Source organism: Triticum aestivum, chromosome 2B, assembly GCF_018294505.1.
Source record: "Triticum aestivum cultivar Chinese Spring chromosome 2B, IWGSC CS RefSeq v2.1, whole genome shotgun sequence".
NCBI classification, from domain to species: domain Eukaryota; kingdom Viridiplantae; phylum Streptophyta; class Magnoliopsida; order Poales; family Poaceae; genus Triticum; species Triticum aestivum.
Window position 1 is genome coordinate 183540681 of NC_057798.1, and position 14651 is coordinate 183555331.

Sequence of the window (14651 nt, forward strand, 5' to 3'; positions counted from 1 at the left end):
CGAAACATCATCGAAGTAGAGAAGCCCATATAACCCAATAACCTATGTACGGTGGTTGTGGCTGGCTATTATTTTTTAGATTGATCAATCAGATCGATCGATTGATATGTGCGGACGTACGTGTGTCACATCTGCTAGGGCTTTCGCGGCCGTCGCTGCCGCTTGTCATCGGTGTGTCCTGCTAGGGGCTAGGGCGTTCGCCATTGCCGCTGGCCGCTACTCCCCACGGCAACAGCACCGTCCATTGATCTACAATCTGCTGTCGACGTGCGGGGAGGGCTAGACGCAGGCGGAGCAAATATGGGTAGACGCCGGTGAGCAGAACAGATGCAGGTACACTACATACTACATCCTACCGTTTCAAATTAATTACAGTTCTACGTTTGTTGAGTAACATACATTTGATCAAATTTATAAAAAAAATATGCTAAGATCAACATAAAAAAGTACATAGCATGATTTTCTTTTCCAAAGGTTCTAACAAAACTAATTTGGTGTTCAGACGTTGCTATATTTTTCCACAAATTTGAAGAAGTCTGACTTAGGATCAACCTAAAAATCGAATTATTTTGAAACGATAGTAATAGGATTTTTTTATAACTTACGAACTTAATGTACTTAATTAATGCTTCATACAAAATAGTAAATGATTTTAGTAATTATGCATCTTTTTTATAGTAGTTAAAGATGAAGTGAAAGACAACAACAACTGATGGGGTAAATACTTTTTGGAACCAATTGCTTCAACTTCAAGTTTCAACAGTTTGTTGAGAGCTATCGTTTTTTAATATAGTTACGAACCATAATTCTATGCTTTATCATCGATGCTATCATTGAGAGTTTAACATACAGTGATATATAATCTTTTATGTTAAATAGTGTTTCGCCCCCCTCATGTTCAAATCCTGGCTCCGCCCCTAGCTGTGAAGTGAGGACATCGTGGTTGGGGGTGATAAACTTATGATATTATCATACAGATAGTCTTGTCCAATTGAACTTAGAGCATGCTTGGATCCAAGGGACTATTTTTAGTCTGACTAAAACTAGTCTATTTTAGAGGCTAAAGTTCCAATCACCCCTGACTAAAGAGAGGCTAGAACTAGTCTTGAGACTAAAAAAATTTAGTCAGGAGAACCCTACTAAAATGTGGATTAGTCCTCTCTCTCCTCATTTAACTCCTCTCCTTTAACACATGCGAGTTCTGGATTGGAGGGTTGGGAGGATAATAAATGCTCATTAACTAGATTTTAGTCTATTTAGTATTTGTATCCAAGCATGGGTGAGGCTAGCAAGTTTTAGTCTCACTACTTTTAGTCATGGGACTAAAACGTATCCAAACATCCTCTTATATACATTCCAGTTATTACTTAGAGTACAAAATACGAAACTCCACAATCCCTGGCTTCCAACCAAAGGAACTTTCTCAGGAACTTCTTTGTGATATCTGTGGTGACACAAAAATATTACTCCATTGTTTTTCCGAGAAGTGGGAACATACCACGGATAGCTCCACACGGCAGGACCCCTGAGGGTGGCCGGACAGTCAAATAGTCTCTGTCTCTGCATAGGTTCCCTCGTACTGACTGGGAAGTACGTACGTAGATCTTATTTCACGTTCTGACACCGACGGTTCGCAAACTCACACGCCAAAATCGTCGTGGTAGTAGACATTTACCGTACGAGATCGCCACGACCAGACTCGAGCCGAGTTGTTTTCTTCTCGTACCTGGCGGCTGCAACCCTAGCCGCCGCCAGAGGCCGATCTTCCAACGCCGTTCTTCGGCGGCTCCCTTCCGCCGGCGACCTTGGTCGTCGGTGGTGAGGGGGGTCGTCGGATCCACGCGTGTGGATCGTTTTTACTCATCCGTAGTCTAGGTTTTTAGGTTGTTCATCGCCTTTGCTTCGGCGGCGACGATGACGATGCTGAATAAATATTCTTCGGATCCTTTCCTGACGAGGCCATCAGTCCTATGGTTGGGGATGGATCTGCAAATCAGTCTGTTCAAGCAAGGATGGCGTGGCGGCGGCGGTATCCTTGTGGTGGACCTGTGTCCTCGGGCTCCGTCGTTGCGACGACGTTTGCTCCAGCGTCGGCATGGAGCTTGGGAGGTAGTCCAGGAGCGGATGCAGATTGTGGTCTGCATCGACGACATCTGGAAGACGAAACGTGTGCTGGGTTCGTGGTTCGTGGATGGCAGATATGGTTTCCTCCTTCGGCGTCTTAGTCGTGGTGGGGTGCCAGATCTGGAGTTCGATGGCGTGTCCGGCGTGTTGCCCCGGTCTGATTCGTTCAACGGCAATGGCTTCACTTTTGATGAGCCACCTTGGAGGTCCGCAAAGCTGCATATCAGCGATGGAGCCGCGTCGAGCTCGGGTGAGGAGGTGATCCGTCATTCTTTTCTTCGGTTGCTGCTGTGGTGGTGCTGGAGGCAGGTGACGGGCGTTAGTGTCAAGCTCAGAGATGTTCTGCTATCTTTTCAGTTTTGTTATGTCGGTTCTTACGTGACTTGTACTTTGTTCTTTATGATATGAATAAGACACGTATTACCATGAAAAAAAAAACTCACGCCAAAAGGTAGCATACGCCAAACTAAACTGCAATTGATTAAAGCGGGCCTCATCTTATATAGGAGTATCCGGGTTACAGGCTCCCATGGTGGGAATTAATCAAGCAGTTTCTTACCACTCCAAGTTTACTGCAATCTGTCCAAGAATGGATGAGGTGGCGCTGAACGTCGAGGTCGGCGAGCTCGACCCGGGACCGGGGATGCAGGGCCACCGGTCAGTGGAATGGTTGATCTTCGCCATCGGCTTCACCACCGCGTGCATGGCGGTCGCCGCGGCTCTGTACAAGGCGCCGACCGGCATCTTCGACGGCCACAAGCTCGCCTACTACGCCTCCGTCGTCTCCGCCGGCGCTGCTGGCTTAGCGGAGGCCGTCGCTGCGATGGCATGGATGTCCGGCGCCTTGGCAGGCAGCGAGCACGCACGCCGTTGCGTTCTCTACGCTTCATTTGTGCCGCTGGCGTTCATGGCCGGCCTCGGTGGCGTTCGCGTACTTCTCAGGTAAGAAGAAGAATAGCTGCTTTGCAGCTTTGCCCGGCATCACGACCTCACCTGCTAGTGCTTTTACGTTGACCGGAGCTGCAAGGTTCGCATGTTGGGGCCGGCGAATGTACATCTTGTTTACTTTTTTTTCTAGCGAAGCACACCCAAATTTTATTAATTAACAGAGAAGTATGCAGGAGTTCTTATACACTACTTTCATATGAGACTAACATCTTTATAGAAGGCACAATAACAAACACAAAAGTGTGACTTTAACTAAAAACCGATCTTGGTTTTAGTTCCGCTTCCCAACCTACCATTGGTGTTTTAAATTCTCTGACACTGCATGCCTCTTACCATACTTTTGCTGTTTTTACTAATCGTAAATCATACAACGGACTCAAAGACACTAAGGGTATTCGACCTCCTAATCCAATGGCTCCGTCGCAACACACTTGCATCATGCATGCTAGTAGTTTTAAGTACCTTAGAAAAAAAAAACTTCGCAAAGAAGATCAATACTCCTTTCATCCCGGAATATAAGGTGTATCGATTTTCGTGAAAGTCAAACTTATGTATGTTTGGCCAAGATTACAGAATAAAATAGCAACATCTACAATACAAAATAAATAAAATATGAAAATAGTTTTCATGATGGATCTAATTATACAAATGCGGTACCGTAGATGTTGATACTTTTTCCAAAATACTTGGTCAAACAAGCATGTGTTTGACTTAAAAATAAGAATACACCTTATATTTTAGGATGGAGGGAGTACAACTCAACAGAGGAATTGCCAATATAGTCAGCAAAATCAATCACGCGAACCAACTTGTGGTTGGGATGGTTAGGTGGACAGTGGTATCCTCAGCCCATCAGGGTTTAATTCCTGATGCGTGCATTTATTCTTGATTTATTTCAGGTTTTCCGGCGATACGCTTTCAGTGGGCGGAGACGTTTCAGTCAACTATACGAAGCGCCTAAGGTGACTTCGTAAAATCCCAAGATGATATGCCGGCTCAGTCCCTCGGAGGTGCTCATAGGGGTAGGGTGTGCGTGTATGCGTTCATAAGGGTGAGTGTATGCGCGTTTATATGAGCGCGTGCGTCTGTACTGTGTTAAAAAAGCAAAATCAATCACAACTGGCAAAAACAATTGGTTTTCGAGAGGAAAGCGGCATCTTTCTCTCTTCTATTACACTTTTTATGGGTAAAAGACTTTATTTCTCATAGAATGGTCACATCATTTACAAAAAGAAGGGAAATAAAATGTGCTCTCTATTACACTTCATTCTATTAAAGAAACAATGCAATCATTCCTAAAAAAATGCAACCACAGGGGGATAATTGAATAGAGATACTAAAGATCCAAAAGCAAGTGTATCTGCTCCCAATAAAAAGAGGTGTGTCATACTAAATGTAGCAGATTGTTTGGCACATAGCACAGTTGTATGGATCCGTAGAGGCCCCGTATATTGAGGACATATTGCCTCTTGATTATAATATAAATTCTATAATTACAAAATAAAACCCTTTTTTACCCAAAAAGAGACGTGCCATAATTATCTCTACTCTCAAGATTATCATCACTTGGCAGCAGCACTATGCAAGTGCAGCAACCATAATCATGGTTGTTCATCATTAAATAGGCAACATCAGCGACCAAATCCATCACTTTTAACCTCTAATTTTCAGACATCATTTGTGAGAATTTATTAACTTTTATCACACTCTACCGCGAGTTCCGCTTGAGGCCACCGCCACTGCACTCATCTCCGGCGCGGGGATCAATCTGATGCGTGATCCCCATGCTCCTCCCCCGCTTACGGTGGTCGCCAACAGTCGTCACATCCCCTCCTCTGCTGCTGACTGACCTCGAGCGAATCAATCCACCACCGCACAATGTCGCCATTGGAATCTATAGTGCGAAGGGGGAGAAGAAGGTTGCCTCGTTAGTCGTAGGAGCAGTATGCCGGTGTCAGATTTTGGGGAGGAGACGGGGATAGCAGTGTACAACACCCAACAACGGGAAAACCTATATGATTCGTTGCGTCAAATTTTCGCGCAAATGCACAGGCGAACGCCCAGTGCGAGACTTTAGGTCGGCCCACTATACCCGAGCGAGGCAGCCGGTTTTGGAAAGAAGGTTCCCTGAATCGGTTTTTTGTTTCTTTCACCATTTTTTCGATTTCTTTTGGTTTTTTCATTTTCTTTTTTCTTTTCATTTTTCTGTTTTTTTATCTCTCTTTCCTTTTTAAATTTATTTTAAAAAACCTTTATTCCAAAAATATTTGGATTTTTCTTAAAATTTCTTTAAAATATAAAAAATCATACATTAAAAAATAGTGAATTTCAAAATATGTTTATTTTTTATAAAATTGTTTGTGTTTTTAAAATTTTGTTCAAAATTTATTTCCATGTTTTCAATTTTTATTTAAAAATTCAAAAATGTTTTACATTTTCCAAAAAGTGCGCAGAAGATGAAAACTGTTCATGTTTTCACTATTTGTTCACAAATTCAAAAATATTCAGGATTTCTGAAATTGTTCACATATCTAATCATTTGCTTTTCTCCAAATTTTGCTCGGAGTTCTAAAAAGTTCCTTTTTTAAAAATAAATTAAAAATATATCGTGATTTCTTTAAATGTTAGAATTTTCAAATTTTGATCACATTTTTAAAAACTGTTCCGTATTTTAAGAATTGTCAAGAGGGGCTCCCGAATCTGTCATTTTCGGGAGAGAATAGAAAAATATGAATACGCTGTGGTCCGGCCCATGTAAATACCGGGCCAGCCGAGGAGGCCCTTTCGATGTCGGCCGAGACTGTAGACAACCGTTACGTCTTCGAGATCTGGACGGACACGCCCTCCCCCCTCTCCCCTCGCCGACCTCTTCGCTGCCGTCGAGATCCGCTCCTCCCAGCCTCCCCGCCGCGGCCGGAGAGGGTTGGTAATGCTATCGAGCTACGTTCGATCTGCAGGCGAGCAGCGCGGTGCGGCAGTTTCGTGGGTGATGGGGCGGATGGGGAGCGACGCGCAGTTCCACGACGACCGCGACCGACCGACGACGCCTCCGTAGACTCCCGATTCGGCGCCGACAGGTCGACGCGCTCTTCCCGCAGGTTTGGTTCGGAAATTCCCCTGCTTTCGTCTCTTTCTGGGCGGAATTCTAATTGATTTGCAATCGGGCGGCGCAGGTGGTCAAGAATGGGGCGGCGGTGGAGTTCGTCTACCTCTAACTGCTCCGAGACACGGAGAAGCGAGCCAACCTTTTCCTGGTAACTGAGCCAGGTCGGAGTAATCACGTACGTGAGCTCAACTACTGTTGGTCCAGCTAGATTCATGCGGTCATTGCATGTTTGATCGGAGAAACAATATCTTCTTTTGGTAAATGCTTCGATTGAACCATGAATTTGCTGCAATTACATACTATTTGACATGCAAACAGAGATTCTTTCTGATGTTGTTGACAAAGATCATACTACCTTATAAGTCTGAATCCTGCAACTAGTTGAATTTTGAGTAATTGCCATGTGCTGTTGGAAGTGATTCTGCAAATTTTCTTGCTATTATCGCAGGTGCCAGAATAAAGCTCTCCTTTCCATTAGCATATTCAAGAATGATTTATCACACATAAAGGTGACGTCTTGGGCCTTACACACCATGGCTTCAGATTGCATTCGTTGCTCTGATTGTATCAGACTATCTGTTGCTGTAAAGAAATGTGTCAGGGATCCATCGCCATATGTTAGGAAATGTGCGGCATATTCATGTGCTCTGCAACTTGCTTCCAGAGGAAGACACAACTTTGGAGGAGGTTTGTTTAGTGCAACTTCCTTCTCATTTTGCATTGATGCTGGACACTATGTGCATCTGAAGCCTTCCAATGTTACTGCAGATAGTAAAAATTCCCCTCGAGTAGTGGGAGCTGCTGCTGTTGCATTTAGGTCGGCTTGTCTGAATCGACGGCCTCAGACTCCAGCCGATGCAGTCGCGACCCTGCCTCTAGATCAGCTCGCCAACCAACCAGTTGCTGCTGTCTTCAATCAGTCCCCGCCATCCCCGACAACCTCCGGCCGTCATCAGCATCATGCTCCAGCCACCACTCATCTTCTACCCTGTTCATGTACTACAATGTCCGCCATACACCTCATGCACCAACCCTAGGTAAAAAAGTTATGTTCTTTGATGTTGTTGCTCTGCTGCACCATAATGTTGCTCCAGTAACGTGCAACCTGTGCTGATATTAAAGCAGTGGATTGAGTACAGCCTCGATGGCTCATGGACCACACACTCCTGGCTTGCTTCCAGATGCTTCGTAGTTCATCACCCACACAGGTAGCTCCCATGAAGCTATGACTCGACACATGCAACCAGGTGGCCAATTACCTCGATCCATTTTTACCGTCTTTTGATTTGGCTTATGCATACGAAATGTTTGATGAAATGGCCGAAGGAAAATAAATCTTACACCCAATCCTTATCGCACACCAGTGATGAAATATGCCTTTCATATTTATTACCGTTGTGCTACCTTCTTCGCTCAGCTCTTGTCTATTGTGATGTGCTCAGTTCAATTATATTTCTTTTGTTATTCTATTGCTAGATATCCTTCGATATATATGTATGATCTGAATTTTAGGAGTCATGTGTTTGATTAATTTGTGACATATTGAACCTTACTTCCCTCCACATTCTTCTTCTATGAGAACATATAGGACCTGCAAAAGAGAACATATAGGATGCACCAGATGCCAAAACTAGCAATAAATGATTCTGCAAAATGAACCACAAAATCAAGTTTTACTTCAATCCATCCACCTGGCTAACTACAAGGAAAAATGATATTTATTGGGCCACAACAAAATCCAAAAGTAATCTATCCACCAAATTAAAAAGGAAAAGTCAACATTATTCTACCAAGCAAAGAAGAAAAAAGCTAAATCATTTTACTGTCATAAAGTTGGATTTGTTGGTGTTTCTTCTTTTACACCTCCTACCCCCTGAAACCTCTGGAATAAAAAAAACACCTCTCAACAAACAAATGGATTATGTTGAGCCCGACAATGATGACTCAACATGCATGGGCACTGGAGCAATATGATTCTTTTTTATCTAAAGCATAGCACGGGAATTCAGCTGGTATCAGAAGCTATGGGGACTAATGCGTTAGTGGAAGCAAAATATGTGATCCCAAATATCACATATCCCACAAAGGGAATAACTTGTAGGTCATGTTATGATTTTAATGTTCCAAATAGATCAGCATATCCAGAAACATTAACTATTTGGGATAATAAATTGTTTGGAATTGCAAGCTTCTTGCCTATAGTGTGCAAGATAATCACTTCATAGATTTGGTTATCCACCCGAAGGCAGTTATTTTTTTGTTTATAACCTGAGGACAGTTATCTGCCTGATATATTGATCTAAACCATTCATGAATTGTATAAACACTTAAAACCTGGACCCCAAAATCAAAAATATGATATGCTAACATCTGTTACAAATTATTTAGGCATAGCATACCCCTAACACACATCAAAACTACTATAACATGACATAGATAGAATCGTAACGAGATTACCTTATGGAGAAATGGTGGCATTGCCCATTATCTATGTTATCATCATTTACATCAAGAACAATTTGATCAGAGGACCTCTGCTCCATTGGAGAAGTGCTAGATCCAGGTGTAATCATGAAATTCTTCATAACTAGTTTATCTCCCGCAGCATAATTATGTTCTTTAAAAGTAGAAGAATGGTACTGTCAGTTGTAAATCTATAAAAATAATATATCTATTCTAGCATTAGACACATGAAACGGGCACAAACATACAATTCTTGGACCATAAAAATGATAAACCCTATATAAAATTTATGAAAATCTAGAGAAGATATATGAAAATCAATGAAAACTAAAAAGCCAAGCAAATAGTAGGACAACTCGCTATGTGGCAACCGTAGAAATTTCCACCTAAACCTGCCACCAAAAGGAGAGTAACCAAAAAAGAAAGATTTTGAAAATACAAATTGCAAGCCTAAAAAAGTAACACACAATTTGCCATGGGGATGCATCTTAAGTTGTCGTTATGCATCACATGAGGTTGGAACATGCCTTGGATCATGGCAGACTGTGTCATTTCAAAAAAAAGGTTATGGTAACAATTAGATTGTGTGTCATTTCCAAAAACTAATGTTGTGATCATGGCAAAACTGACATGGTGACGCATCTTAAGATGACGCTATGCTATCACTTATGCACGGCCACTTTGCATAAGATCATGGCCACTTTATCTAGAGTAGATCATGGCAAATTTGTGTGTAAGTTTCTACATTGGCAACTTGTGTGTTTATCCTGGTTCATAACAAAAAATTAATTGTGCATCGCCAATGTACATATGGCAAATCTTTGACATGTGGTAGTTTTTATGCATAGATCATGACAACTTTGTGTGTTAAAGATATACAAGATTATGGCAAAAATATGCGTCATTTGCAAGAAAAAAAGAGGTTAGGATGCTTTAATAACCAATTTGTCGGCAAAAAATATACCAGGTTGCCATATTTAAAGAAAGAGGTTTTCCATGTGGTAAAATTAAATAAAAAAACTAGTTGCCATGCTCCAGAAAAAAAAGGTTTGCCATGTGATAAGAAGAAATATTTGGAAATATTTGTTGTGTTATGTTTGCTTACCATACTTAATTTGATGCCATTTTTAAATTTACCAGCTATTGTGTCACGCTGACACCTGATGGAGCGAACGCTGAATCATCGTGCCACGCTAAGATGTGCCACATTGGCAATGTGCGAAGATTCGCACACGCGGTCCGATAGTATGCCTTGCATCGCGCCAAGAATCGAACGAGCGATCATATGCCATAACATTTTCATATTTTGTTTACCAATAAAATCAGATCCTTATATCGAGGACTACAAGTAGGTTACAGAAAATGGGCCATCCATATTGGATGGTACTGTAGAGAAATTAACATAAAAATAGGATGACAGCTAAAAAAATCAGGAATCGGCACGTAATCAGCACCATCGAATATGGCATCTACAGATTAATTCCTTTGGTGTAATTAATATTCTACTTCAACTAAAATATACTCAAAATGATAGTTTAACTGAATATTCTAGGAAGGACAATACCTCTCGTGGTTGTTGAAACCGCTTCAGATTTGTTTATAACGGCACGGGAGGCCCATTTGTAGCATATGATCGCTCGTTCGATTCTTGGCGCGATGCAAGGCATACTGTCGGACCGCGTGTGTGAATCTTCGCACATTGCCAATGTGGCACATCTCAGCGTGGCACGATGATTCAACGTTCGCTCCATCAGGTGTCAGCGTGACACAATAGCTAGCAAATTTAAAAATGGCATCAAATTAAGTATGGTAAGCAAATAACACAACAAATATTTCCAAACATTTCTTCTTATCACATGGAAAACCTTTTTTTTTTCTGGAGCATGGCAACTAGTTTTTTTATTTAATTTTACCACATGGAAAACCTCTTTCTTTAAACATGGCAACCTGGTATATTTTCTGCCAACAAATTGGTTATTAAAGCATCCTAACCTCTTTTTTTTTGCAAATGACGCATATTTTTGCCATAATCTTGTATATCTTCAACACACAAAGTTGTCGTGGTTTATGCATAAAAACTATCACATGTCAAAGATTTGCCATACGTACATTGGCGATGCACAATTTTTTGTTGTTGTGAACCAGGATAAACACACAAGTTGCCAATGTAGAAACTTACACACAAATTTGCCATGATCTACTCTAGATAAAGTGGCCATGATCTTATGCAAAGTGGCCGTGCATAAGTGATAGCATAGCGTCATCTTAAGATGTGTCACCATGTCATTTTGCCATGATCACAACATTAGTTTTTGGAAATGACACACAATCTAATTGTTACCATAACTTTTTTTTTTTGAAATGACACAATTTGCCATGATCCAGGGCATGTTCCAATCTCGTGTGATGCATAACGACAACTTAAGATGCATCCCCATGGCAAATCGTGTGTTACTTTTCTAGGCTTGCAATTTGTGTTTTCAAAGTCTTTCTTTTTTGGTTACTCTCCTTTTGCTAGCAGGTTTAGGTGGAAATTTCTAGGGTTGCCCCATAGCGAATTGTCATACTATGTGCTTGGCTTTTTAGTTTTCATTGATTTTCATATATCTTCTCTAGATTTTCATAAATTTTATATAGGGTTTATCGTTTTTATGGTCCAAGAATTGTATGTGTGTGTGCCCGTTTCATGTGTCTAATGCTAGAATATATATATTATTTTTATAGATTTACAACTGACAGTACCATTCTTCTACTTTTAAAGAACAAAATTATGTTGCGGGAGATAAACTAGTTATGAAGAATTTCATGATTACACCTGGATTTAGCACTTCTCAAATGGAGCAGAGGTCCTCTGATCAAATTGTTCTTGATGTAAATGATGATAACATAGATAATGGGCAATGCCACCATTTCTCCATAAGGTAATCTCGTTACGCTTCTATCTATGCTATGTTATAGTAGTTTTGATGTGTGTTGGGGGTATGCTATGCCTAAATAATTTGTAACAGATGTTAGCATATCATACTTTTGATTTTGGGGTCCAGGTTTTAAGTGTTTATACAATTCATGAATGGTTTAGATCAATATATCAGACAGATAACTGTCTTCAGGTTACAAAAAAAAAAATAACTGCCTTCGGGCGGATAACCAAATCTATGAAGTGATTATCTTGCACACTATAGGCAAGAAGCTTGCAATTCCAAACAATTTATTATCCCAAATAGTTAATGTTTTTAGATATGCTGATCTATTTGGAAAATGAAAATCATAACATGACCTACAAGTTATTAGTCCCCATAGCTTCTAATACTAGTTGAATTGCCGTGCTTTGCTTTAGATAAAAAAGAATTATATTGCCTTAGTGCCCATGCACACGGAGTCATAATTATCAGGCTTAGCATAATCCATTTGTTTGCTGGGAGGTGCTTCTATTTTGTTCAGGTTTCATGGGGGTAAGAGGGGTAAAAGAAGAAACACCAATAATCCCAAAGTTATGGCTGTAAAATGATTTGGCTTTTTTTTCCTTGTTTGCTTGGTTAATCTGGTGGATGGGAGTCATAATGTCAAATTTTCCTTTAGTTAATCTGGTGGATGGATTACTTTTGAATGTTGTTGTTGTGGCCCAACAGATATCACTTTTATTGTAGTTAATCAGGTGGATGGATTGAAGTAAAACGTGATCTTGTAGTTCATTTTACAGAATCATTTATTACTAATTTTGGCATCTGATCCATCCTATATGTTCTCTTTAGCAGTTCCTTTTGCATGTATTTATCAAAGCTACATGTACTCATTGCCTCACTGATAGTTAATATTCTTGTGGCCACAGTGGGTATGTTCGTGAGATGCAGATGAATGACTCAAATTTCCGTTCACTATTTGATGACCACATCAATTCATTGCTAGTTACTACAAAAACATTTCGACGATGGTATTGCGAAAGCTGCAGGCATAAATTGGAACCATTACATAATAATACCAGCACACCAGCTAGAATGTTGAATGAATTTGCACGAGGACTAAAACATGACGTCCGCAAGGAATTATCGCAAGAGACGGGTTCGGAGGAATGTCGTTCACCTTCCTACAATATAGAATCCATGAAAGTAGATCGAGTTGTAAATGGTACGTGTACGCCTTGGTGAATTCCCATGTTCTTTTATTGTATAAATGACCTAATTTATCTGCTCTTTCTTCTCAGATTCATATGAGTCAACACCGATTAATCGGAGGAACGGTGCTGCAAAATGTCATTCACCAGTGTTGAAAACCTACAAGAGAAGGAAGAACACCAAAGTGCACGAAGTTATAAATAATAGTTCTTTTGTGGAATATCAAGATACCTCTGGCATGGCTTCAACTTTTGCCCATGCATTACCGTCTTCGAGCAGTTATAACTCGGAAAAGGCAGCACAAATAAGTATTGAACCTCGGAACCAGAGTGCATTAAATCTGATCCAGGTAAATGGTTTCCGATCCATATTAGAAACAAAGGCAGGAAATATGTTCGATCCAAGAATGTCAGGACCTTTGACGGGTTACTATACAAGTGACCATATGCAGGGAAGACATCTTCATGGATCAGTAGACTTGTGGAAGCACACATGCTTCACACAATGTGAAGTGTCTACAGGGAACATGCCAAGCCGTTGTCTACTTCCTAATTCATACCATCTGCATGATCAGTATGATGTAGAAAATTTCATATGGTACAGAGACAGCAACATCATCAATGAAAGTTGTGCACCGATCATGGATATTTCTGCAAAGTATCAACATCCACATTGTCCGAGTAAACCATTTCGCCCTGTTCCTAGGATTGGTGTGCTCAGTCCCATGTTGCAGAAAGAAGTCACAACATATTCGGAGAGCTGTGGAACACAGTCTGGCTACCGACTAGGCATGTCTGAGGAGGAAATGCCTTGCCAGATGTACAGAGGGGAAAACTCGGCATCAAGCTCACAAAAATTCCAGGCAATGTACAGCCCCCAACATTTGGGTTATGTCAACTCTGTTGGAATACCAGAACTTCTGCCAGAGAGGGAGAATTCACATTCAAGCAAAGGCAAAAGCAAAATGGTATATTCTTCGGATAAGTCTGCACAACAGGATATATGTGTGAGTAATGTAAATTCAACTAATTTTACCATAGAGCTCGTTTTTCTAGTTTTGCTGCTAAAATAAGTAATTCTTTGGTAGTAATACCACTTTATGACTTGAGCTCAAAATACTACCACCCTGCAAGTGAATAGTTCTTAATTTTAAGTCAGCATGTGCAGGCTCAGGCTCTGTCTCTCTCTGGTGTGGCCACAAATGCTGCAACTCGTGGAAGGAGTTGAAAGTTACATGGACCTTGCATGTGCCTTAACCTGTCAAGTGCATAATCTTTTTTGTTTGAAAGCGCATACATGTTTTTGGTTGTCTTGTCAAGTTGTGTGGAAGGAGTTGGATTATCACCATAGTATGAGTTGGTTGTCTTGTACTCTAATGTTTTGACATGTAATGTCTCGGAGTTGGATACCAAACGTGGGCCATTGAATAAGTGTAATTTATACACCTGTGAATTGATGTTTTTTCATCCTTCGAAGACTCTATATTCCACCTGATATTTTGTTAATTCATGGCTATTACTGCTTACAACCATTTATGGTTATATTCATTTTTTATTGTTTTGATGATATATACTCCTTACTTCTATTTTTGCGAAAAGATATATACTCCCTCCGTTCCAAAATAGATGACCCAGCTTTGTACCATGGTACAAAGTTGGGTTATCTATTTTGGAACGGAGGGAGTACTTCTTACTTGAATTACTACATGTTACTCTCTAATCACACTTAGCTGACTAGTAATTTATCAAGTTAGCTAGTTTGGTGGTAACATTATCTAGTTTTATGTTTATGAACTGTATAATGTTTTTTAGTTACATAATTTACTGACTAACACTTGTTCGATGCACAAATGTAAGTTCTATGGTGAGAGAGAATAATGACACTCTATAGTGCAACTC

The 14651-nt window shown here is 40.6% G+C and overlaps 1 protein-coding gene across 8 annotated transcripts; it reads left to right on the top strand.

The window, feature by feature from the left end:
• Positions 1-5873: 5873 nt before the first annotated feature.
• On the top strand, positions 5874-14221 carry LOC123044236 (uncharacterized). Of its 8 annotated transcripts, none has more exons than XM_044466922.1 (9): positions 5874-6170; positions 6246-6435; positions 6627-6687; positions 6769-6865; positions 6947-7215; positions 7304-7425; positions 12471-12766; positions 12843-13759; positions 13912-14221. In XM_044466922.1, the coding sequence occupies exons 7-9, from the start codon at positions 12487-12489 to the stop codon at positions 13978-13980; spliced, it is 1266 nt and encodes a 421-aa protein (XP_044322857.1). In that variant the 5' UTR covers positions 5874-6170; positions 6246-6435; positions 6627-6687; positions 6769-6865; positions 6947-7215; positions 7304-7425; positions 12471-12486; the 3' UTR covers positions 13981-14221. The 8 variants fall into 8 exon arrangements, 7 of the variants coding, with proteins under 7 accessions (XP_044322857.1, XP_044322856.1, XP_044322859.1 ...); XM_044466921.1 differs by having other exon boundaries at positions 6246-6353; XM_044466924.1 differs by having other exon boundaries at positions 6627-6865; positions 7301-7425.
• The last annotated feature ends 430 nt before the right edge of the window (positions 14222-14651 follow it).

Coding starts and splice junctions, on each gene's coding strand:
- LOC123044236 (XM_044466917.1), top strand. CDS start 11,435: ATGAAGAATTTCATGATTACACCTGGATTTAGCACTTCTCAAATGGAG. Junction 11,563..12,470: donor TGCCACCATTTCTCCATAAG/GTAATCTCGTTA, acceptor TTGTGGCCACAG/TGGGTATGTTCGTGAGATGC. Junction 13,760..13,911: donor CTGCACAACAGGATATATGT/GTGAGTAATGTA, acceptor ATTTTAAGTCAG/CATGTGCAGGCTCAGGCTCT.